The 25,923-nt window shown below is 37.6% G+C and overlaps 1 protein-coding gene across 1 annotated transcript in view; it reads left to right on the top strand.

The window, feature by feature from the left end:
- ptprm (protein tyrosine phosphatase, receptor type M) overlaps positions 1–25,923 on the top strand; it is a 431,502-nt gene that overhangs the window by 184,637 nt on the left and 220,942 nt on the right. The window contains exons 8-9 of the mRNA XM_031903767.1: positions 18,915–19,223; positions 22,998–23,107. Coding sequence (XP_031759627.1) covers positions 18,915–19,223; positions 22,998–23,107 — 419 coding nt within the window. The remainder of the gene's footprint in view (positions 1–18,914; positions 19,224–22,997; positions 23,108–25,923) is intronic.

Here is a 25,923-nt window from a genome sequence, read left to right as displayed (position 1 = left end):
CTGCCCTTGATTGTTGCATGAAATTAAGTGAAAATCGCACACATACTTCTCTGTACCGACTGCCAGTCTGCAGCCAGACCAGCTAGTATCACCAAACACATTACTCAGTATTAATGGCCAAAGGACAGAAATGGACAATGGCTAAGCTGCAACTGTCACATCTGTAGTATAGTGCAGTCTTTGCAGTGAGGCTTCCTTGGATTATAGCAGTAATATTACTGGAGCTTCCCTCCTTATTTAGTGATGGGCGAAAAGTTTCGCCAGGCATGGATTCGCGGCGAATTTCCGCGTTTCGCCATTGGCGGATTGTTTCGCGAAACGGATGAAAAATTTCGCCGCGGAAAAATTCGCCGCACGTCCAAAAATTGACGCCGGCGTCAAAAAATAATAGCCCCGGGGGTGACAAAACAATAGCGCGCGACAAAATAATAGCCGCGGGCGACGAAACAAGAGCCGCGCGCGACGAAACAATAGCCGCGGGCGACGAAACAAGAGCCGCGCGACGAAACAAGAGCCGCGGGCGACGAAACAAAAGCCGCGCGACGAAACAATAGCCGCGGGCGACGAAACAAGAGCCGCGCGACGAAACAAGAGCCGCGGGAGACGAAACAAGAGCCGCGCGACGAAACAAGAGCCGCGGGCGACGAAATAATAGCCGCGCGACAAAACAATAGCCGCGGGAGACGAAACAATAGCCGCGCGACAAAATAATAGCCGCGGGCGACGATTTTTTTTGTCGCACGACATTTTCGCCGTTTCGCGGATCTTTTCAAAGATTCGCGAATTTTTCTGCGAAGCGAAACGGAACAGATTCGCTCATCACTATCCTTATTAGCTCTTGGTCTATGCCCCAGTACTTTAAGATCAGAGCTTTTATCTGAACCTTGTCCCTACCGTCTCACAGGAAATACAGAGCTGCATCACAGAGGACAATTTCAACTGTCTTATGTTGTTTTTAAGGAAATCAAATAAAAAAAAATTGGTTATTTGGCCCACTAGGTAACCAACTCAAAGGTCAACCAACCAGCCACCTAAGGGCCCACCACCCATTCACCGATGGTCCCCTCTCCGGCCCAAGCCACTGTTGTTCTTGCTCCGTTGCATTATTTACTACACTGTTTAATGTTAAAGATGGCCATGCATTGCACTGTATAATGCACTGCAAAACATCTGCAAATCCCCCCACCCTTAGTCAGCATCCGAGGGGTTATGCAATTACATTTTCTACTGTTTTTTTGTCTGCCTCAGTTCATGCCTGTTAATAATATCAATACATTCAGAAAGTACGGTTGTTAGTAGTCTACGTTACAAAACGAAAACTGAAATATTTTTTTTTTGATGTCTTAAATTGAATTTACACTATTTCTCCATGCCGTGGTTTTTTGTTAATATGCCAATTACAAGCTTTATGTTTCTCATTTTTTATCCCAGTGCCTCCGCTTTTTAATATCAGGGATTTGAAAAAATAAATGTGCGAGGGGCTGACTTTTTCAAATCTATTATGTTGCCTTTTACTGCTACCATCTGTATTTGCAGCCAAAAGCTATTAGATGTGTTGTTCCCTTGGTAGCTTCATAATATTTACACCAACGCCCGTGAATGCCTTTTAGATTTAAAATAAATATACATGTCCATTTTATGAGGTCCAGTATTCTCTGTAATTGGAGAATCATCCTTCTCTTCCAAGCCATTTTTCACCAAGTCTCATTTTAACAACACATGGAATATTTTATTTTAATGTTTGGAAAACGAATTTAATTTCAAACACAACTGCAACTGCATTTTAGTTTTTGCGGGAGTGCACAAATCAGCCATAAAAAATGTAGGTGAAATTGCTGTAGTAAACAACATTTTAAAGCCTTTACATCCCACAGTAATGCCATTTTTAACTGCTCTGTTTGTTTTGCCAGTCTCACTTCTTAAACTAATGCCAACAAGATTGTGACACTTTTAACAAAAGCTGAGGATGGGTACATAAAGTATAAACGTATGGGCAGTTCAGTAATACTGCCAGAGCTTTTAAGTAACATTTACTGCCTTGTGATATTTTATTGTGTTGCAAATATGTACTTTGTCTATTCATTGGCTGATGGGACCTAGCAGTATGTGTGCCTTGGCTTGTTTGTGTGCACTGTGAATCCTATGATCCCAGGAGGTGGCCCTTAATTCTTAAAATGGCAATTTTCTATTTAGCATTATCCAGTGCACATACTACTAAAAAGTATATTTTAATGAAAATAGTTTATTTTACAGAAGCAGGATTTTACATATGAGCTTGTTTATGCAATACATTTTTATAGACACCTACATTGTTCAGGGGTATAGCTTTCCTTCAAAGAGATGGAGCATATTACAGCTTTGTATAAAACTAACTATAAACGATGCAAAGTACAAATAGTGAGTGCAATAGAAATATCAGTTAATCGAGTGTCACTGTACATTTAGGGGCAGATTTATCAATATTCTTATTGGTGTGGTTTTAGAGTTTTTGAAACCAATAATATACTTTATGCAAAGGTGCAGTATATGACTGGATAGTGTTCAAAATAGTCTCAAAGGTGGAACTGGGTGTTATGCAGTGACAATTGGAGTTGATAAAATAAAGTAATGAGGGAGTTTGGATGCACCATCATGTACAGCATACTTATATGTTAAAGAGATACACCCTTAAGGCATTTTACCAGCTCAATAAGCAGACAGACTCTCCAGTCCAGTCATTAATTTCATGCGGATATCTGTTCAAAAACTTTTAGTAAAACAAATAAATTGATACATGTTACAGGATTTTTATTACCAGTAACTGGAAGTCTCCAATCATTGAAGTGATTATGACATGTACATAAAATACATTTAGGCAATAATTTCAGTAAATAGGCAGTTAAGCACCCAATTCGAGTGCTTTAGACTGAGTCGGTGGCTTATCTCCCCCCTCGACCAGCCTCCCCGATGGATATCTGGTCTAAAATTGGGCAGGTGTCGATTGGCCAAGTTTCATTTTCTCAACAAATCATGGACCGAATTGGCTCATTGATGCGTCTTTGGCCCTGACAGCCCCTACACCCGCCATTTTAATTTGCAGATCTCCTCCCGATGCATATTGCCAACTTTAGATGTCACATCTAAGGCAAGTAGGCATATCGGGAACACCTTAGGCAAGTAGGCATATCGTTTGGCAATCTTTCCAAACAAGCATGGCCACCTGTAGGAGAAACAGAGTGTGGATACCGACATCCAACAAGAAATCAAAAATTATGGCTACAAGTCAGTCTTTTTACTGTAAACAGATTATAACAAAGCAATAATATCGACCAAGCAAGTGGTTCATTGACTGATATGACCAAATTAAGCTTTTTAGGTAGCCCATCTCTCTGGTAACTACTGGTTTGAAGAGAACTGTGTGCTGCAGATAATCTGAATGACCTGATTTGATATTTGACAGTATTTTATAACAGTCCTGATCAATATGTGAAAAAGCCCTGGTCAAGAGAGACTGAATAGCCATCCAATGTTGCCTTGCTCTGTATCAGATTGTGCCAAGGTATACTTGACAGGGTTTTGTTTTTTGTTTTAGGGCTAATGGCTTTTGTTAATCTAAACAAAGAGGTGTTTTAAGACCAGAATAGCATTAATAAGGGGCTGGTCGAATATCAAACCGGGGAAACCTCTAGGATTGCCAGCAGCTTCATAATATCTCAATTTATCAACATTTTCCTCACTGTCATGAGCGTTTCCCAGATCATGAATGTTTTTAAGAACTGGCACATTTATCAAACTTGATAGCTGTGTCACTTCATCAGAATGTGTTCAATTGCTGTGAGCAGCTGATCGCCATCTATTGGAAGGTAGTGCTCGCTGTCATCAGAAACTGATTGAGATCAGAAATTTTCATAAGCTACAATCTAGCACTTACATTTAGATCAGTTATAAGTGATGAGCAAATCTGTCCCATTTCACCATTAACAAAACGCACTGAAGTTTATTGGCATTTTTTGTATCAACTTTTTATTGCCTATTGGAGTCTATAGGCATTTTTTCATGGCAAAAACTGGTAACAAATTTTGTTCAGCACTAGTAATTAATGTAATTAGTGCAAACTAGGCAGCTAGAAAGTAAGCAGATTCATAAGGTTATTAACTTTATAATCAATGCTGAAAGTAGACCAACATAGATATTAAAATGTGCTTTTAGGCTTATTACACCATACTGCACAAATATGAATATATAGATTTATAACTAGATAGTGAACACCAACACTTTCCTCAAACAAATAAGACTTCTGATGCTGCCTCATAGACTGTAAGGTATCTGATTCTTTCTGTTTTTACCAATTTAATTTTTATATGTAATAATAAGGCAGAACTTCCTAAACTAGTATAAATTGAGGAAAAAACTTTGCTAAGTTATGTTGCTTCAAATACAATCTGGAAAACTCCAGGCCACAAAAAAATACCTGTAGCTGTACCTCCGCTATAAGGCCTCAGTTTACTAGTTTAAACATAGTGCAAACAAAATGTAAAATAACTGTTGTATATGTTCAAATGGAAAACAGATGTTGTTGGACATTAGTATCAAATACATTTATATTGCATTTTTGTAGCGGGAGTATGATTTGTAATTATTGCCACCGAAATCCTTCTATTTAATGTTCCATTCGCACCTATGATTTTCTCAGGAACATTTCAAAAAGCTTGCTCTCCCTAGAGGACTGAACAGAACATTTAAAATTAAACTCTAAAGGCTTCTACAATCAAATTACATTAACCATTTTGAAACACAGCACGCCATAATTTAAGTCTTGCTTTTTGTTTGTTCCATTTCTATATTCAATCCACCACAAATCTCTCCACTTACTCTTTTGTATGAGCTATTTGCAGAACTTAATGGAGTTGTTGTTGTTGTGTATCTATTATGTATGTTTGCTGAGTTTAAGATTGAGGCTTGAATGAAACACTGATGAATTAATGGAACATCTGACATTAACGTCAACCTTTCATTTATTATAAAAACATTTATCTGACATCATTCTTATGGGAAAATAATAATATTGCCCTATCTTCGGAGATAATTTGAAATGTACATATAAATGCTTCCTGCTGAGACATTATGCCCTGATTGAGCTAAATGAAATGTAAAGACTACATTCCAAGAATGAGATAACATGAACATTTATGAAGCTATACTCAAGTGGTAGCGATTTATTGTGATTTTGTATGTGTGTGTTCTGGACTCATTCTACCATGTTTTTTCTCATTTACAATGATTCTTCTCACTGAGTAAAGCAAGACAATTCACCTTTTACTTACATTTCCCTCTGCAGATGAAATTCAAATGAATTCACACACATGCTCGACTAGCCAACCACTTCTGGGTACTGAAAAAGACACTCTGCTCATCTCACTGTTTCCATTTCATTTCAGCATTTACAGTTTTAGCTTACGTGTGGTGGATTCACTTGGTTGAGCTCAACGAGCTGTGGAAATGGCCCCATTTGAGCATATCCAGGCTTATTCATTATGTGGTCATGGCTGCTGAGATTGCTGCCAAAAAATAAATAAAATCCATGGTTGATATAAATAGTAGGACATTATGTAGCACATAATGTTTCTTCTGCAGTAGCCTCAATCATTGTCAGTATGTTCAGAAATATTGTAGTGTGTCATCACTTCCTACTGGCTTAGAAGACAGCACTGCCAGTAGGAATCAACTAATTTTAAAACCTACACATACCAATATATTATTCATATTATTATTATTATAACTGCATTTTGTTCAGATTTAATACTAATAATGAAAAATACTTTATTTGTAGTTTTGACTACCTCAGTTAAGGTACAGGAATTCAAACTGACTAGCAACTCTTATTTTTATCAGGTTACAGGATATATGCAGTTTGGTTATATGAATAATCACTAATTTCTTGCCTGAATCCTGATCTACATCTTTTCTAGATTTTTTTTTAAAAAATTATTTTTTATGCAATCCATCATGTTGAAGAACAGAGAAAGGAATAACCTGAAAGTATCAGTGGGTTATAAATTCATTGAACCATAACTGGAGAAACACTGTTCACTGGTGCACCAAAGAAGCCAAGCGCACAAAATGCCTACCAGATGCTCGAGTGGTTTTCAGGCTTAATGAAAAACAGTCCATCTCTTTACCAGACACACACTGGGTGCTAAAAGTGTATTTTAAACAGCTTTAATGTATCAAAATGAGTAGAATAGTAATTTCTGATGCTTTCAAGTTTTTTTTCTGTTTTTACGAAATAATTTTTTTTAATTCAAGTTTTATCATAAATAAGATTGAGTTTTTCTCATTTTGAAAAAAAAATTAAAAATACTTCTACCACTTTGCAATAACACCCCTAGACACAGTTCCACTTAGTACTGATCGATGCTGAATCTTATTTGCCAGGTGCTAAGCCTCCAACTTGAATCTCATTTGTCTGTGAGATGGCCAGCCTCTGACATCAAATCACTCTGCAAAGTAGAAACTTCCTGCATAGAACCACTTTTTTGCCCTATTTAGCATGTACATTAGTTATACACAGCTTATAAATACATACATTGAGCATTCAGGCCTTGCACATATAATACATATAATAGTAGCACCATAGAGTGTGCATTTACTACAAACCCCTATACACTCTATTATTCCCCACTTCCTTTTTATATGCATTTCTTTCTCATAACAAAGAGTAGTGGTTTGATATGCAAAGCCTGCTTATGCCTGAATCAATATGTTTATAAAATAACTTGCTAATCATTAAGATGTATACGTTTTATGCTGTCAGGTTAATGCTTGGCTATATTTTTCTGGTTCCAGTGTGCATTCCAAGCAGAGGTGAACAATTCAAGCTAGAAAGAAAGAATGTGAAATCATTTGCAGGTTATAAAGAAGTGTAGCTTTATTTCATTTGCCTCTATTTGTTACAGTACATTAAGCTTTTTTTTCCTCAAGGCAAAAGCTGGCATCTGCTTTTCTTGGCCACTTGTAGAGAACAAATGAAACTGTCTTCTAAATTACATCATTATTTTCCCTGTATCATTGGTGTTATGGAAGAATAGTCGCAGGATGTGTTTGATTATTAGGCCATAATGTCTGTTTCCAGTTACTTTGCCTTAATGTTAAGGTATATTCATGATAATTATATTTGTATGGATGTTAGCCGGTGTAGACAAGTTGTTGATAACTCTGGTGGTAGCTCTGGTGATGTATTCTATTTGCAGAGGCCCTTGTTTATTAGAAGCTTAGTGCAAACCCCCCAATGTATTTTATTTTATAACAATCATCAGAAATCACTTCAAATTACAAATCTGTTATGGGAATCAAAATCTCACATAAAAAACGTCATTTTGGAAAACCTTTTGTAAGGTCCTAGGGTGACACATACTAAAATGAAAGTGCAAGATATGCTACTAATTTTCTAGCCAGCATTAATTATTCTAAATGTCTACTTCTGTTTTAATGTAGCAATACTATAAGTTTGTGCCAGCATGTTTTTTTGCATAACAGATCTTGCTGGACAAATTTAATTGCCTTTTATGAGGAGGTGAGCAGTAACCTTGATATTGGAATAGTAGTGGATGTGAACTTCTTGGACTAAAAGCATTTGATACAGTACTGCACAGAAAGTAATTGATAAAAGTGAGAAATAGTGGCCTGAAATATTTATACTTGGATAGAGAACTGGCTGAAGGATAGATTACAAAGAGTGGTGGTAAATGAAACATTTTCTAATTGGACCAGTGTGGTTAGTGGAGTACCGCAAGGGTCAGTCCTTGGTCCTTTGCTTTTTAACTTGTTTAATAATGACCTGGAGGTGGGCATAGAGAGTACTGTTTCTGTTTTTGCTGATGATACTAAATTGTGCAGAACTATAAGTTCCATGGAGGATGCTGAAACTTTGCAGATTGATTTGACAAAATTGGAAAAACTGGGCAGCAAACTGGAAAATGAGGTTCAGTGTTGAAAAGTGCAAAGTTATGCACTTTAGTAGAAATAATATAAACAAACACTAAATGGTAGTGTGTTGGAGGATCCTTAATTGAGAAGGATTTGGAAGTTTTTGTAGATAACAAGTTGTCTAATGCCAGGCAGTGTCATTCTGTGGCTACTAAAGCAAATAAAGTGCTGTCTTGTATAAAAAAGGGCATGGCTGGAGAGAGTGCAGAGACATGCAACTAAACTGGTAAAGGGGGTGGAAGATTTAAACTATGAGGTTGGACTGTCCAGATTGGGGTTGTTCTCTATGGGAGGGGACATGATTACTCTGTATAAGTACATCAGAGGGGATTATAGGCAGTTGGGGGATGTTCTTCTTTCCCATAAAAATGACCAGCGCACCAGAGGCCACCCATTTAATTAGAGGAACGGAGCTTCCATTTGAAGCAGCGTAGGTGGTTTTTCACGATGAAGGCAGTAAGGTTGGGGAATGCCCTTCCTAGCGATGCATTATATTCAAGGCTATTGGAATACTAGAATCTACAATAAGTATTGATGTTGGTATATATAGTTTATGCACAGTATGTAAGTGTATAGATAGGTCATGATAGGCTTAGAACCTAGTATAGCATCTAAGGCAAAAGTGAACTTTTTGGCACCAAAAAATACACAAAGAATAGTGCAGTCGGATGGGTTGAACTTGATGGACAATGGTCTTTTTTCAACCCTATGTAACTATGTAACTATGTAATCATACCAGAAAGATCAGTGCACCCAGTATCCTGGTGGGCCAGTCCAACTGTGTTTGGGTTTAACCAATGCAAACACTTATTGCAAAACTTATTGCACATGCAACACTCCACTGTACTGCTCACACACTATCTGTGCACATTCTGTCTTACAGTGTGGTTTCAGCCTAAATATGACTTTCTTTATATGAATTTTCAATAATAAATGACTGAACAGGTTTATGTTAGATACTAATCTAGTTGAACTGGCAAAAATAATTGCTGGACCTAAACCTGCTTTATTTTGTTTTACTGTCACCGGGTACACAAGTGCTTGTGTGGCTGGAATCATTTTGGACTCTATAATGATTTTTCCATTGCATCTCCAGCCGACTGGAGATAACCAATGTAACCTGCTGGAAATTAAGGTTACATATTCTCAGGTGGGGATCTTTGAGTTGCAGTAATCAATACTTGATGCTGATAGTGCTAACAGTTTACTCCAATGAAATATGTTGACTAGACTGAGAAAAATCAATGCCTGGAAATGAAAAACAAGTGTCAAGCTCAACGGGGCTTCATGAGTCTTTGATGTTTAGAGGCTGCTGTGTACTTGCTGCAGATGGATGAGTTATTCTGTCAGGTATGATATGCATAGAAATAATGGGAAAACAGTGGACTGCTCACCCTTTGCAGCAATACATGTTGCTTAACTGTTTAGACACCAAACAGGCCTTCATGGGTCCCAATGTGCTTTGCTCTTACACTGCCGACTTAGCTTTCCATGTGCTAAAACATCCAATTTATATTGCTCAAAGTGAATGTGATCGTAGTACTGTGCTGTGTTCATATACTTTATCCTGTGCAATAGAATAGCTAATCAAAACGAAACTAAAAAAAAAATGGTCTTGCCTTAATTGCAGATTGCACTGGGAAAAATCTGGTCTTATATCTTTTCTGCTTATTTATTGCATGGCCCCCATGGGCCAATCTACTTTCTCTTTGTCACATGAGTTTAACCCAGCCTTAGTATAAAAAAGATTGTGATCTGCGATCAGTTTGTCCAACACTGCAATCTGGTGATTTGTTTGCAGAGTTGGATGAGAATTAAAGAAGCCACTCCTAGTAACTTCAAGAGCCGACTTTCTGTTTTCTACACTACCGATGCCGCCACCCCCCCCCATTGCTTACCATTACAGCGCTGAAGGGGGGGCTGCAACGCTAGTGTAGAAAACAGAAATCTGGCTATTAAAGTTACTAGGAGTGGTTTTTTGCTGCCCCTGGTAACTTTGGGGGCGCTGCCACCTGAAGCGAGTTTCTCAACCCGCCTCATAGTAGAGCGCCCCTGTGGCCATCACCCTAATAGTTTCTAAAAAAAAACAGGATAAGTTGACTAAAAGATATGCAGGTATGGGATCTGTTATCCAGAAACCTGTTATTCAGAAAGTTCTGGGTTATGGGAAGACCAGTTTCCATAGATTCCATTATAAGCAAATGATTCACATTTTTAAGAATGATTTCCTTTGTCTCTGTAATAATAAAACAGTACCTTTTACTTGATCCTATTTCTCTTCCCGAATAGTGAAAAAAACACAACCTCAAATTTTGATAACTCGTCCCCTCAAAGTATGGAGATCCATTGGACCCCTTATTTCAGAAAAAACCCAGGTCTGAGCATTCTGGATAACAGGCCTTATACCTGTGTAATTGTCTATGAAACATTAAATGACATTTACGAATAAGGGAATGGTTGTGTATATTCATTGTTTTAAATTTCCTATTTCCCAAGACTGTGGGTGCTTTATTTAGGCCTTACTTGTATGACTGAATTAATGCTCAAGCTTGAGTAAAACACTGTGCACATTGGAACACAGAGGGCAAACTTTAAGGTTTTATCACTAGAATATGCAAAGTGTGATCATACTGAAAAAATAGGTTTGCTTAATTATTAAAAATAGCAAAAAAATGTTGCTCACAAAATGTAAACTTTTGTAAGTATTAGTGGAATGCATTTTCTATTCAATAATAAATAAATAAATACATCTCCTGAACATCATTATGAGACAGCCTGTAGAGAATTGTCCTAGTCCTGATCTGTCATAGCTGTCTGATCCTAGCAGGGATTTTGCTTGCCTCCTCCTGTTCAGCAGTACTAAAAATGTAACAGTAGTCAAAGCCATGAAATCTCCCGCATACAACATTCTGGGACTTGTAAATATGGCAGTGAGCATAGAAAAGAGCTAATACTAACTTATTCTGATTATTGGACTGGAAGTTCAGATAAAATAGGGACCTTTTATGACTTTCTTGCTTTTTTACATTTTACTTTCTGCTTTTTCAAATCAATGATCTTTGTCACCTTTTAAGGTGGCAAATTAAAAACTGCCTGTTTAATTTAAAACTTTTTTTGTCAGATCTCAGTCTCTCACTTTAAATTTTAGTCAACTGGCTCAAAGCTATATTTTAGATAACACTAAGCTATTCTTGTTTTCGATTTTTTAGAACTGTATAATAGAAAAGAAGTCTGGGTATATATACTTGTTAAAATACAATATTTGCGCTAAATTGTGAGAGGGTTTTGATTCCATGAATATTATTGCATTTGTGCAACAGCCACTATAGCTGTTAAATGTCAAAAAATGAGTGGTTACCCTGCAAATGATTGCTTCCCCAATTAAATAAGAGCCTCTATAAGAGCATTGCTTTTATTTTAAACATCTTTTTGGGGAACTTTTCAATCTGTTGGATGTTTGAGTTATGTTTGATCACCTATAAGGAAGAATTGGAATTTGACTTCTTAAAGGTGTACTAAACCCTACAAATAAAAACAGCTAAAATGCCATATTTTATGTACTGAATTTATTGCACCAGCATATTTATAGTAGTAATAAACCAGACCTATTTGCACACAGGAGCTCCCCATCTTGGATTCTGCTAGAATTGTCAGTGACACTGCACATGCTCAGTGAGCTCTGGGCAGAGATTGAGAAGCTAAGTTTAGGGGTCGTTGCAAGTTATCAAGTGGAAATTAGGTCTGTCTTGCAAAAAGGGTGATGCTACAGGGCTGATTATTAAATTCTGTTGTTAATTGCACTGTTTTTTAAACTGTTATTTACTAATCAGCCTTATATTGTGACATTTATATTGTATATATATGTTACTTAGATTGTCTCATACCACATGGCACTTATATATATTTATATATTTACTGTATTTATTTATTATATCACTTGTCCTCCCTGTGTGTAATTTTGTATTCTGTAAGATTGTACAGCGCTGCGTACCCTTGTGGCGCTTTATAAATAAAGTTATACATACATACATACATACATATATACAGTGTATTGTGCCTCAGTGCCTAAGCTCAGCAACTGACAACAACACAGAGTATGTGCTAGGAATCAGCAGAAAAGAAGATGGGGAGCTACTGGGGGCACCTTTGGAGGCACAGATCTTCCTTGATAAAGGCCTGGGGTTGACTTGGTTTGGTACTGAAGCCCAGAATAACATTTACATAATTTCTGCTCTACAACTTTAAGCTTTAGTCCTTCTTTAAAGAAAGTGATTCAGTTCTGAAGTACCGATCTACTTTTATAATGGTATCAAAAAGAAGACCCATTACAGATTGTCTCAGAATAGCACTATCTACATCAAAAGTTAATTTCAAGGTGACCAACCCTTTTAAGTACTGGCAGGTGGTGTTTGTACTGCAGCTGTTATTTCTGTAAGCTGAGGATGCTAGAAGTTGTAGTTCCACAACTACTACCCAGCTTTCCCAACTGTGACACATTTAAAAGAAATGAAGCAATGAATATCTCAGACATCCCTCCCTTGCACATTCCCACTAGGTTCTTATCTGTCAGCAGCAACAGAGTTTACAAGGTGAATCTTTTATATTGCTTTAATATGACTACCTTTCCTGAGAATAATATCCCATTGGCAAAATGTTTGTTGTAATTACACACTCAACATGAAGAAAACTCATTTGGAGAAAAAGAAGATGAAAACATTTCCTTGGCTGTTATTGACCTATTACAATCACAATCAAGCACTGATAGTCCTCTTGAAATATCAGTATAGTTTAAGGTTTGTTTATGAAGGTAATTTATCAGTCTTCACAAGCTTAGATTTTTTCCTGCATAGAGCAGGTTTCGCATAGAAAAATGAATTGTGCTGTTAAACAGAAAGAATGAACATATGTTAAATTAACTGTTATACAAACCTAATCATTCCAGAGCCAATATTATGAATAAAAAGTGTTGTAATTTCTACATGGTAAAACCTGAAATATATGCAAATTACATTAAAAGTCTGGAATGTGCACTTTAACCACATATGAATTGTTTGATTTAATAGTTTTACTCTGAGGAGCAGAGGGGTAAATCAAAGAAAAATGTGTCCCAAACATTATGGAGGTCACTGTATACAGTGGAGGAAATAATTATTTGACCCCTCACTGATTTTGTAAGTTTGTCCAATGACAAAGAAATGAAAAGTCTCAGAACAGTATCATTTCAATGGTAGGTTTATTTTAACAGTGGCAGATAGCACATCAAAAGGAAAATCGAAAAAATAACTTTAAATAAAAGATAGCAACTGATTTGCATTTCATTGAGTGAAATAAGTTTTTGAACCCCTACCAACCATTAAGAGTTCTGGCTCCCACAGAGTGGTTAGACACTTCTACTCAATTAGTCAACCTCATTAAGGACACCTGTCTTAACTAGTCACCTGTATAAAAGACACCTGTCCACAGAATCAATCAATCAAGCAGACTCCAAACTCTCCAACATGGGAAAGACCAAAGAGCTGTCCAAGGATGTCAGAGACAAAATTGTAGACCTGCACAAGGCTGGAATGGGCTACAAAACCATTAGCAAGAAGCTGGGAGAGAAGGTGACAACTGTTGGTGCGATTGTTCGAAAATGGAAGGAGCACAAAATGACCATCAATCGACCTCGCTCTGGGGCTCCACGCAAGATCTCACCTCGTGGGGTGTCAATGATTCTGAGAGAGGTGAAAAAGCATCCTAGAACTACACGGGAGGAGTTAGTTAATGACCTCAAATTAGCAGGGACCACAGTCACCAAGAAAACCATTGGAAACACATTACACCGCAATGGATTAAAATCCTGCAGGGCTCGCAAGGTCCCCCTGCTCAAGAAGGCACATGTGCAGGCCCGTCTGAAGTTTGCCAATGAACACCTGAATGATTCTGTGAGTGACTGGGAGAAGGTGCTGTGGTCTGATGAGACCAAAATAGAGCTCTTTGGCATTAACTCAACTCTTTGTGTTTGGAGGAAGAAAAATGCTGCCTATGACCCCCAAAACACCGTCCCCACCGTCAAGCATGGGGGTGGAAACATTTTGCTTTGGGGGTATTTTTCTGCTAAGGGCACAGGACAACTTATTCGCATTAACGGGAAAATGGACGGAGCCATGTATCGTGAAATCCTGAACGACAACCTCCTTCCCTCTGCCAGGAAACTGAAAATGGGTCGTGGATGGGTGTTCCAGCACGACAATGAACCAAAACATACAGCAAAGGCAACAAAGGAGTGGCTCAAGAAGAAGCACATTAAGGTCATGGAGTGGCCTAGTCAGTCTCCGGACCTTAATCCAATAGAAAACCTATGGAGGGAGCTCAAGCTCAGAGTTGCACAGAGACAGCCTCGAAACCGTAGGGATTTAGAGATGATCTGCAAAGAGGAGTGGACCTAAAATGTGCGCAAACTTGCTCATCAATTACAAGAAACGTTTGACCTCTGTGCTTGCAAACAAGGGTTTTTCCACTAAGTATTAAGTCTTTTTTTGTTAGAGGGTTCAAAAACTTATTTCACTCAATGAAATGCAAATCAGTTGCTATCTTTTATTTAAAGTTATTTTTTCGATTTTCCTTTTGATGTGCTATCTGCCACTGTTAAAATAAACCTACCATTGAAATGATACTGTTCTGAGACTTTTCATTTCTTTGTCATTGGACAAACTTACAAAATCAGTGAGGGGTCAAATAATTATTTCCTCCACTGTATATACTGTGTATTTATTAGAGATGCACTCTATATATATACCGGTATATATATATATATATATATATATATATAGTGCCCCATTAGTAACATGGTCAAAGTTTCAAGAGGATTCATTTTAAATGAACAGTAGAACCCCCTATTTTCCTGGTATATTGATTTTCGTATCTTCCCATGGCAGCTGGAGTGTAGTTTAAAGAAACTGTTGCTAACAGATGGGTAGAATGAAAATATATGTCTGCCTTCCTCCACTTTCCATTTATCAGTAAGAAACATGCTTTCTCCATGCAAAAAAAGAAGAAAATTACTAGCGCACATGGTTGTCTGTCTTCAGACTTCTATAGAATTAGCCTGTCAAGAAATGCACAACTAATGTGTAGTTGCAGAGACTACTGCCAACATTTCCCTACTGCAGGCTGATGGCTAAGTAGATTTGAAAATGAAAGGGGTTATTAGAAAAAGATTACAGCACACAGAAGCATGTCATTTTACCAAGAATCTCATTATTTTTTATATAGGCAGTTTTGTTTTTTTTCTTTTTTTTTTTAGTTCAGTTTATTGTATGATTTTGATTGCAAAGTGATCAAGTGCCTGATGCAGTGTAATTGGGCAGTGTATCCAACTTATTTTATCCAACCTATTTTATTTCTATCTCTAAGCTTTAATATACTCTACCACAATATCGGGTCATATGTACCTGAAAGCAGCAACATTTAAAAGGATATTTAGTTGAGTTTCCATAGACTTTGGCCAAAGTATTAAAATCTTTATCAATTTCTGGTAATGCTAGTTTGCATTACAATTAGCTAATCTGTTAAATAACAAAAGGAATTGGCTGCTTTGGAATTATTTTGAAAGCATCTGAGTTCTTCATGTCAAGTTAAAAACCATGCAGCAACAAAGTTATGTATATGTTTAATACTTTCTTCTTGGGCAATTGAATAAAGCAACCAATGTTGGATCAGTTTGCTCTCAATCAACTGGACATTAGGAGGCAAACAGTTATACGTGATGGGTGTTTTTGTGTAGCCTCAACAACTGTCAGATACTCCATGTTCTCCCCAAATAGCAGATCTAAATATAACTGAACTGTAAAGCTAATGTCCCACAGTACGATTTAGTTTCTTGCAATAGTCACCTTCCAAGGGTGACTAATTGCTCCAAAATGTCTTTCCAAAGGCAGCAAAGGCAATCGCTGTGGAAAGGCCAACGCATCGCTTCGGTTTTCTGAAATCGTGTAACGTTTCCTCCTGAAGACAACTTTGCGAGACTTCAGAAAACTAAAGCGATGGAAAGGCATTTTCAGAGCGATTAGTCACCCGCTGTAGCAAATCGCTCCATGGGACAACAGGACTGACCAACATAGGGCACTGGTTCAATTTCATTATATTAGCATTGTAAAAAACTGCTAGTATCTTAAAAACTAGAAAACAATTATGTAAATTGCAAAAGTGCTCAGAAGAACACCCTGATCAAATTTGCATTCATTTGTTATGAGAGTTTACCTTTTCTTTAGAGAGGGTTTGTCCTTCATCACTACAAGCAGCTGTGCTTGTGACAAAGTTATACCCAAGCTGACACATCTGCTATAGGGCATATATTACTGTAATAGAAATGTGAATACTAAATCAATAGTTACTAAATATTCACTGGTAAATACATACTCTTTATTTTGGTTTCCATATCCCATGTGTTAATGTGGGTAATATTGACCATATATGAAATATGCTGATCCCTTTTTTCAATGTAAGGATGTAAGGATGTCATGTCTGCTTGAAATTACAGGTTGGGGTAGTGCATTTCATATATTTACAATTATACATATACAGGTCTGTATGTGTATGTCTGTCTTTAGCTCAATTTAAAGTAAACTTTTCCTTTGTTCTCTTAATACCAAGATTCTCTTCATTTTTTTTTGCTTTTTAACAACTTTGTAAACTTCCCCAGCTGTGCCAAACTATAGGGCATGCTTAGAAATGTGTTACATGAGCAAATAAATATATACTATTGAGGAGTGGGAAGCAGAGGGTAATTTTGCCTTTCTTTTTGCCAATGGATAGAAGATAGGATCTCATTTCCTTTCACAGCTTTAGACTCATTAGTAATTTAGTCATTGCTGGAGAGATGGAGATGTCTCATTGTCTGTCATTAAATTTGTGTTTTGGAACTGAATTAAAGATATTCAGTGCAAAAGCAAAGCAAAATGCAAAATGTCCCTCGTTTGCATATTTATATTCATATGCAGACAGTACACAGAGTAGAAACCTAGCCCCTGCAGCCAGATCTTTTATTTCCAAGCCAGGTTTTGATTAGCATTGGCAGTAACCTAAAATTACACCTTAAATGTCTCAGAGATGCTGAAATTGAGTTGGGGGGAGGGGGGAACCATCATTGCAAGTGAAGCTAAAAGTGTAAATTTAAAAGATATGAGCTATGAGCTGAACCAGCCATAGAAATTGATTCTAGCAGTCAGTTCCTATGCCTTTTGCAAGGCAAAAAGAGTAGAGGCAGAAGCAGCTAGGATCTCTGATTAAACAGGATTCTAAAAAGCCTGAGGCAAGTAATGGGCTAGCAGCTCCTTCGGGTCAGAACACCAACTGTCAGGATTCACTGCTTTATACCCAGCTTAAGCTGGCAGGTGAAGAGCACTGGTGTATGTCGGAGGCTACAGGCACAGGCAGGGGAATTGATAGGTATTACCTGACTAAACTTCAAGCATGACAAATATTGCAGGTCTGTGGGGAAACAATCCTGTTCCCTTATCATGAATCAATGGACCCAGGGTGTCTCAGCTGACCTCATGATTCATGTCAGTGGGGCATATCATAAATGGTGATAATTCTGATGCAGACGTAGCTAGTTTATCAAGGGAACCCAAGGACTGTAAAATAGCTTTGTAGCTTCCAGTAACAAAAGCAAGAAATATATTCCTCCAAGCACTACTATTTATAAAGATTCATGAAAACTTACCTTTCCTAACATAAACTTAATTGCTAAAAGCAACACTATTTACACTGGTGTCGTTCTTCATGTTGCACCCTAGGACACACTCTGATAGGATAACGTTTATTCTTTCAGGTTAATTGTTTGCCAAATTGCAAAACATCAGCCATGTAATTAAAGGTCTCGTGGCTACATCTGAGTATGGAAAATTGTAGCCCCCAGAGTAATATATTCAAGGGGCTCTGCCTTATGAAGAGTTACTAATTAGCAAAAATCATGCAGCAGATAGTTGTGTGTCAGGTATTCTGCAGTATCATTATCCAGCGCCTTCTGCATTTCAGCATTGATATTTTCGGTTTGGAGTTAAACAAATATAGATTAAAAATGGTAATTCCACAAAATAGTAAAATATTATTATGTTGCAAGAGAATCATTGGGGGGCATCTATACTGGAGGGCAGGTCCAGACTGGTATTTAATATAGAGAGGGTCTCGCGTTTTTATGCGTATTTTGGCTACATGTGCCTGCACCTGAGCATATCTCATTCATTTGGGTGCAGGCACAGGTAGGAGGCAGATGGCGATATTTTCAGAAAGTGATTTTCATCTTGCCGAAAATATACGCCAGATGCATCGTCTGACTTTGCCTAAGTACACAGAGACCCAACAGCCCCCCACTAGCTCACTAAATGGTAACAGTCTATGGCATTTTACAGTAGCCTCTCTGGCATTTGGTAGAACACACATCCCAGGCCTGCTGGAGTAGGGATAATAGCAGTCTGGCTATTGGATCTAAAATGTCTTATCTATGCTGCTCAGAAAGAAAGCCATGTTTTGGTATGACATCAACTTGTACAGATATTTATCTTTTGTTTGAGGGGGAGTTGGAAGCATCTACACCTTCCATTGCTAGTGATGAGCGAATCTGGCCCGTTTCGCTTCAACGTAGAATTCGTAAATATTGCAAAAGATTCTCAAAGTGGCAAAAAATTCACAAAACAGCGAAAATGGCGCGTGGCAAAAAAAAAAACATTGTCGTTAGGGGTCGTGGCTGTGCATGACAATTTTTTTGACGTGCTACAAATTTTGATATGTGTGATAGCTGAAATATTTGATATATGTGATAGCTGGATTTAATATGGATATACTCTACATATAAAGTCATCATGTTCTACTTTTAATATTCATATGTCCCCATATATTATTACAACATACAAATGGTTTGTGTATATAAATTAAATGTATGTACTTTTCCTTTATTTTATGTACAGATCCTATGCATGGTCCACGCAAATTACAAGTTGTAGAAATCAAGTCAAGGCAAATCACTATCCGCTGGGAACCCTTTGGATACAATGTTACTCGCTGTCACCGCTACAACCTTACTATTCTCTACAAATACCAAGTTGGGGGTCAGGAACAAGTGAGAGAGGAAGTGAGCTGGGATACGGAAAGTTCACACCCTCAGCACACAATTACAAACCTCACCCCTTTTACCAATGTCAGCGTCAAGCTTGTTCTCATGAATCCCGAGGGAAGAAAGGAAAGCCAAGAGCTTATTGTACAGACTGATGAAGATGGTAAGTGTATGAGGGGAAAGGAGGTCTATATAGAAATGCCCTTTATTTTCCTGTACTTGGATGGAAATTAAAAGTGAGAAGCAATTATCCACATATAACCATATCTATATATGGATCCAACAGCACTTAGAGATGAACAAATCAACAGTTCCATTTTTGATTGATTCAAACATGCAATTTAGATCGATTCAGCTGAACTAAGCTGTGAATGAATCCACACACCAGTTAAAGGAATGTACAAAACAAGTTTACGTATCAGCATGATATTTACAGAATCAAGATGTTGGCAAATCCAGTTATTTATCTCTAACTGGGAGCAATCCAAGATTCCAAAACAGAACAGCTCTTTTATCCAAATACATACGGCATTTATGGTCCTTTGGTTATTCTACAACTTTTTCCATTAAAAATATCTGCTAGCCATATAGTGACGTATTTTATTACTTGCTGACATATTGCTGGTAATTTACAACGTGTGCAGTATACAAACAAAGTACATCATATGAGGAATATACTGTATTAAAAGGTAGGATGTGGGTTAATCCCAGTGATCCAAATTTTAGATATCAGTTAAAACTTTGTTTATAAAAATAAAATAAAAAAGTTTGCTTTAGTTTCTTTCTATGTAGCCCAACTATAAATACAGAAGTTATTTTCACCGCTGTTAAACACTATGAAGTATTCCAGTACATTGCAGAGCGCAGTGGTGCCTAACAGCTGGTTAATAGGAATATGCTATATTGTTATTACAGTACAGGGATGACAATTCTGTGGGAAGCTAGAAGTTGTTGTTTAGTAGATTGTAGGTCAGGCAGCAGGGATGTCCAACCTCCAGCTGTTGTTTAACTACAACTCTCAGCATCCCACCGACAGCCGGGTAAATTATTCTATCTTTGCAGAGCTGCCGGTCACATAGAATAATTTTGTGCTCCAGTGCCAGAATCATTTTGCTAATATAGCTTATGCAACACAGGAAAACCTTTATAGACCAACTGAAAGCTTTGCCATCTCACCAACTAAAGTACTGATTCTAATGAGGTCATGTGAAAGCAGCTAGATACAAAATGTTGAAATAACAGCAGATGTTCTATAAAACATCCAGCGCCTGAGTTTATTAGAAGGGCCCTTGAGCTCACTTCTCATGCATATATATAATCTATGTAGTATTGTTTAGTAAATGCACTCCAGTATTCCATATATTGCAAAATATATTTAATAAATAAACTTGTGCAGTCCCACATGACCTAAGGCCAGTGGGTAAGATAGGGAATCCTGGGCAAGTGGGGATGTATGATTTTATGAAAAAGATATACAAATAATTACTATTGTTATGGGTAACCCACCAGAGAGATATAATATATGCAGTGTGCCACCCCGCCGCAACTAAATTTTTAAATTTGGCTCCCATACGGAGCAATGGGGACCTCTCCCCACCGATCCGTATGGGACTTTAAACGTTTGCGCATGCGCACTTACGCTCGCAGCCCCGGGGAAGATGACCAATAGGGGCGGCCACAAGACAAATACGGCACTGTTTGTCATAGAGCTGGTGTGCAGACCTGCAGATTCTGCAGCAACCCCATGGCACTAAAATTCTTTCCCCTAAACGTGCCTGCTACCTCAGTGCTGCTTTCTGTTGCCCAATGACCACCAACCCCCACCTCTAACCTTAGTGGCATATATGTAGAGTGTACTCAGCCTTGCCCACTTGCCAAATTATGGTGACCACGTTGGCAGAGCATATGCGCTAGGAAACTAACAGCTTTTAAAGGGGTAAAATTAGGAGTTTATTTTATTAAGTGTTAATAGTTAAAGCTATATGCAGGGCCAGTCAGAAGGTGGCACCTAATACACCTGAAAGCCCATATAAGTATCTGCGTGAGTTGTGCACTTGCTCTTTTAGTTTGATAAGATCAGTGAACAGGCAGACGTGACAGAGAAGTTCCATGTGGCTTCCTAAAACCTTGCTAGGGTAGATAGAGAGGTAGAAGGTAAAACTAGATTGTCCTAGGAACAAGAGCTAGACAGGCTAGCTAGTAAGGACAGCTTGGGTCCCCATAAGCAGTCAGATATTGGGGTAGAACCCCAGTGATGATTGTACCCCAGATAGGGATTTTTAGATTGAAAAGGAGCTGTAGAGAGACAGCTGTGTGAAGCTTGGGCACTGTAAGGAGACAGGAGTCCTGGGGGCTTCGGGGAGGATATGCCGTGTACTTGTGAAACTTATAGAGAAGTTTCCTGGTTGGTTTACTCCAGTCTGTCCTGCTCTGCCTACTGAGAAGCCTGCAATAAAGTCAGTTTTGGTTCAAAGCATAACATTGTGGTCATGACGGCAGCCCTCAGCAAAGGCCTACACTGGTCCCGGTGGGAAAAGGTAACAACCCCAGGTACCCATGTTACAGGCCTGTACAGGGAAAACCTGTGCTCATATATCTTCAGTCACACTTTACTGCTAAGCTGCAAATTGGAGTGATAGCACCCCTCCCTTTTACCTCCAGCAGCTGATCAGCAGAGCAATGGGAAGGTAGCAAGAACAGCACTCAATAGTAAGAAATCCAAGTCTGGCTTTGGACTCCTCCGGTAACATGGGAGTAGAAGAAACAATAGGTTAGCTGAAAGCAGTACACCATAAAAATCATGACAAACTTCCTTTAATATTGTTTGACAGTAAACGGTGGGTAAAATGCTTATGAAACTCTTAAGTTCCAGTAATGTAAAGGAGAGATGCCATATTGTATCATATACATAGGACCTAATAATCATGACTTTAAATGTTCTTTCAACAAAATATATATTAACAGAGATCACCATTCAAAACATACTGCATGAATATGAACATTATCTTTTAGTGACCTTCACATTCAGTTCTATTTCTGGGAAAACATCCTTAGGTTGTAGATTTATTATTTAAGCTAATAGCATATGCCCTCATAGAGAAAAAGTCCTTGGAGAAAAGCAAATCATATCTTACCACTTTGTTTTTGGTGTCCTCTATGTTCTGCCGGCCAATACAGATATATAGCCTTGCTGCACTATAGAAGTTATAACAGACAATTAGGAGCTTCCTGAATACCAAAAAAAAAAAAATTCAGGCAAGATGGAGGTGCTTAAAGTTTTGGCTTCTATTCCAAATAACAGATCAGCATAACTAAAATAGCTTTTATCTGTAGTCAGTAGATGTAACTGATACTTATCCGTATTCTCTTCTTCAATGAAAATAAAAAAAATTCTAGTTTCCATATGCAAACCAACAATAGCTCAGAGCAGCATTCCTGTGCAGTCTAAGGCTGATGGGGGAAGCTGGCAAAATCTAAGGCATATTCTAGTCAGCTTTTATATACAGTAGGATAAAATGGTAATATATTCTGTGGATAAGATCTTTAGTGCTACAGGGCTTTTGACATAGGTACATAAATCTACATCTAAATCTACATAAAGCTACATGGATTAGCCACTGTATCTGCATGATGATGACTTGACTACCACTAACGTTTATTCCAACACTAGAGTTACTTCTCATCTGATACCAGTCATACTACACACATCACTTCCCATTTATCAAATTCTCTTTTATACAGCCTTAAAAGTGCTGAGTAATTTTCTTTCACCAATGGTTAAAATTATTATTATGCTATTGGGCAGGGATTGCCCTTTATTTTTCTTCTTTCAATCTGATATTTCAAACAAATAATATTTATAGGTATTGATTAAAACAGTGCTGCACCTAGCTTCTCGCTTGTATGCCTCTGAATGGTGTTCTGTTTTGTCTTCTAGTCCCAGGAGCGGTGCCTCTTGAGTCCCTACAAAGTAGCACCTTTGAAGAAAAAATCTTCTTACAATGGAGGGAGCCTGCTCAAACATATGGCATAATTACTTTATATGAGGTAAAAAGAATGATGTGAATAATTCTGTATACAATGTTTTACCCAGGCCCAACTGGCAATCTGTGGATTCTGGCAAATAGGGGCCGCTGTGAAATGCCATAGACAGTCACTATTTAGTGGGCTGGTGGGGGGGGGGGGGGGGGGTTGCGTTTGAGTCTCTGTGTACTGGAAATGCCTGGGCCTATTTTGAATTCCAGTCTGGGCTTGGTCTGATCTGAATTAAAAATGTTTTGTTTACTTTTGAACTAGTTTTTAGAAAAACTAAAAAGTTTTGGTTTGCAATAGGCATTTTCTCTATACAGATTATAAGAAGCTTGTCTTGGCTGGACATTTACCATATAGCAGCAGGTCAGTTTGAGCCAAAGTTGCTGTATTCTACGGTTATTTTGGCATAAGAAATTTCCATGTCTTGTATATTCTCCACATTAAAGCTTAAGGCTTCCAAGAAGATTTGTCTACCAATATTTGTCACTAGCAAATCACTTCAGACCTCTAATTGATTTTTATAATTTTGTAGGTAATTATGAGAAATGGAAGACCTTGTATGATTTACATTATACATTATATGCAAGGTTTGTACCCAGTGTACCCAGCCACCCCTTACATTATGCCTATGGCTCACAGACGCAATTCTTTGCTTACAGGGTATAGCTGCTTGGCACCAATGCCAAATGTCCTGTTATTGTTAAATAGGCCTTAAAAAAAATCACATTATAATAGTGCAATTTGAAACCAATGAAAAATATAACATTCATCAATATATTATTCTGCATAAAACAAATTTTTTTAAAAAGTGGATTTTGGTCCTCATTAAAGTGGACCTGCCACCCAGGCATAAAAGGCCGTATAATAAAAGCCCTTTTTCAAATTAAACATGAAACCCAAACTCAATTTTTAATTAACACATCCATACCCATTATAAAAGCATTTAAAAATCCCAGCTGTCAATCATACTGTATATTGCCTGCCCCGCCTTTATGCCTTAGGCATAGAGGCGGTTCAGACAGTTACTTTCACTTTCAATTCAGAACTTCTTAGATGTTGCTGCACTGCTCACATTCCCCCTCCCTCCTAATCATCTAATCTTGGAACCAGTGCATGGACATGGGTATCAGGAACCCCATACTGGCACAGAAAAAAGATTTTGGTAGGGTGCAAAGCTTTCCTTAATAACAGTGTCTGCAAAATGGTGCCTGCCTGCATGCTGTAATTGGGAATTCCAAGGCTGAAGAAAATAAGATTAAAATAATTTCGACAGTGTAGGGGAAGTTTATTTTGCTTGACAACCACAATAGAAAACAATTTGGAATTATTTCTTAGGGTGACAGGTCCCCTTTAAGGGGGCATTTACTAAGGTTTAATATTTTTTTAACGGTTCATATTTTTTTCACTCTAAAATACCATTTTGTTGCAGAAAAAAATGGTTTTATCGCATTTATTATGTGTCAAAATTTCAACAATTTCCAAATAAAAAATACCCATCTAAAAGCTGCCGAGATCATGTAGAAGGCAATGGGCATATGTCCTTTTTACTACTGGAAGTTCTTTCTTTGCTTCGTGGTTTAGAGGTTTTCAGGTTTTTTGATGTTTGCATTTGTGCAACAATATGAAAAAGTCATGGTTTTCATATTTTTTCTGTGTATTTTTTTGTTCGTGCTTTTTCAATCCAGATCCAGAACAACTAAACAATAATGTTTTTGTGGAAATTAGTTTAGTCGTGGTTAAAAAAAAAAACTCTAAAACCACAGAAATCAAACTAAAGATTTATCAAAATGTGAGATTAGAGTTTCCCACAGAAAAGTTCACCCACTTTCTAAAAAAATCAACGGGAATGAATAGTAAGTGGGTGAATGTTTGTGTGGTGAGCTCTAATCTCACATTTTGCTAAATCTTCCCTATAATGTTACATTTGGATAGAAGATAAAGAGGGGAAAGGCCTCTACAGTTTAAAAGCAAGAAAAACTAAATCATGGTTAAACTGAATGTAAATTACTTGAAGACAAATTATTTTTTAATGGTTTATTCATAAAACAAAACATTTAAGAAAAATGTCCCTTTGTTACTATCCATGAATGTAACATTTGCATCAGTTCCTTTTATTGAATCAGTCCTTAGCAACACCTATCAAATGGACAAGGGAGGAGGGTAGACTGGAGAGCGCTGTTCAGCTCCCTCTGTTAGACAAAGAAGGGAAAATAACAAGCAGGTGCAGTTATAAAAATGAGCTAGCATTTATTTGAATGCAAATCTGAACAATTATATACTCCTTCTAAAATTCTTTTCCCTCTCACCTGAGTAAATCATATGCAGTCTGACAATAATTGAAACCTGTTTAGCTGTCAGACAGGAATCATGATTGAGCCCCCTCATCCAACCTGTCAAAAGGTGCATTTGTTAGCCTGCCCTACAGTAGGCACATTTTAATCCAGAAAGAATTCAAAAACCATAAAAAGAAAGACAAAATCTTTTTATTCTCTTCCTACAGCAGAAACCATTAATAAGTAAGCTGTCAATCATATTTAAACACTAAGGTCTTTGCCCTTAATGAGTGCAATTTGGGAATTTAAATGCACTAAAAAAATAAATAAAGAGACAATGTACTTTGAATAGAATGGCTGAGTTGATGGAAAGAGACATTGGCAGAGTTTTGCGCTGGCACCAAGGCTTTTTTATGATTTGAAAAATTCTATCACCCTTGTCCATGAAAATAAAAAAAAACACGTATTGTTGTCTATGTCAATCAGGCTTTGGGAAACCCTACTAGGAAGCTTTTGCTTTTCTTAAGAATATTCTAACTGTACATAGACTGCCAACAT

This window comes from Xenopus tropicalis, chromosome 6 (assembly GCF_000004195.4).
Source record: "Xenopus tropicalis strain Nigerian chromosome 6, UCB_Xtro_10.0, whole genome shotgun sequence".
Lineage (NCBI taxonomy): Eukaryota > Metazoa > Chordata > Amphibia > Anura > Pipidae > Xenopus > Xenopus tropicalis.
The sequence above is the reverse complement of the archived record's forward strand: the minus strand, read 5'-3'. Positions and strand labels throughout refer to the sequence as shown.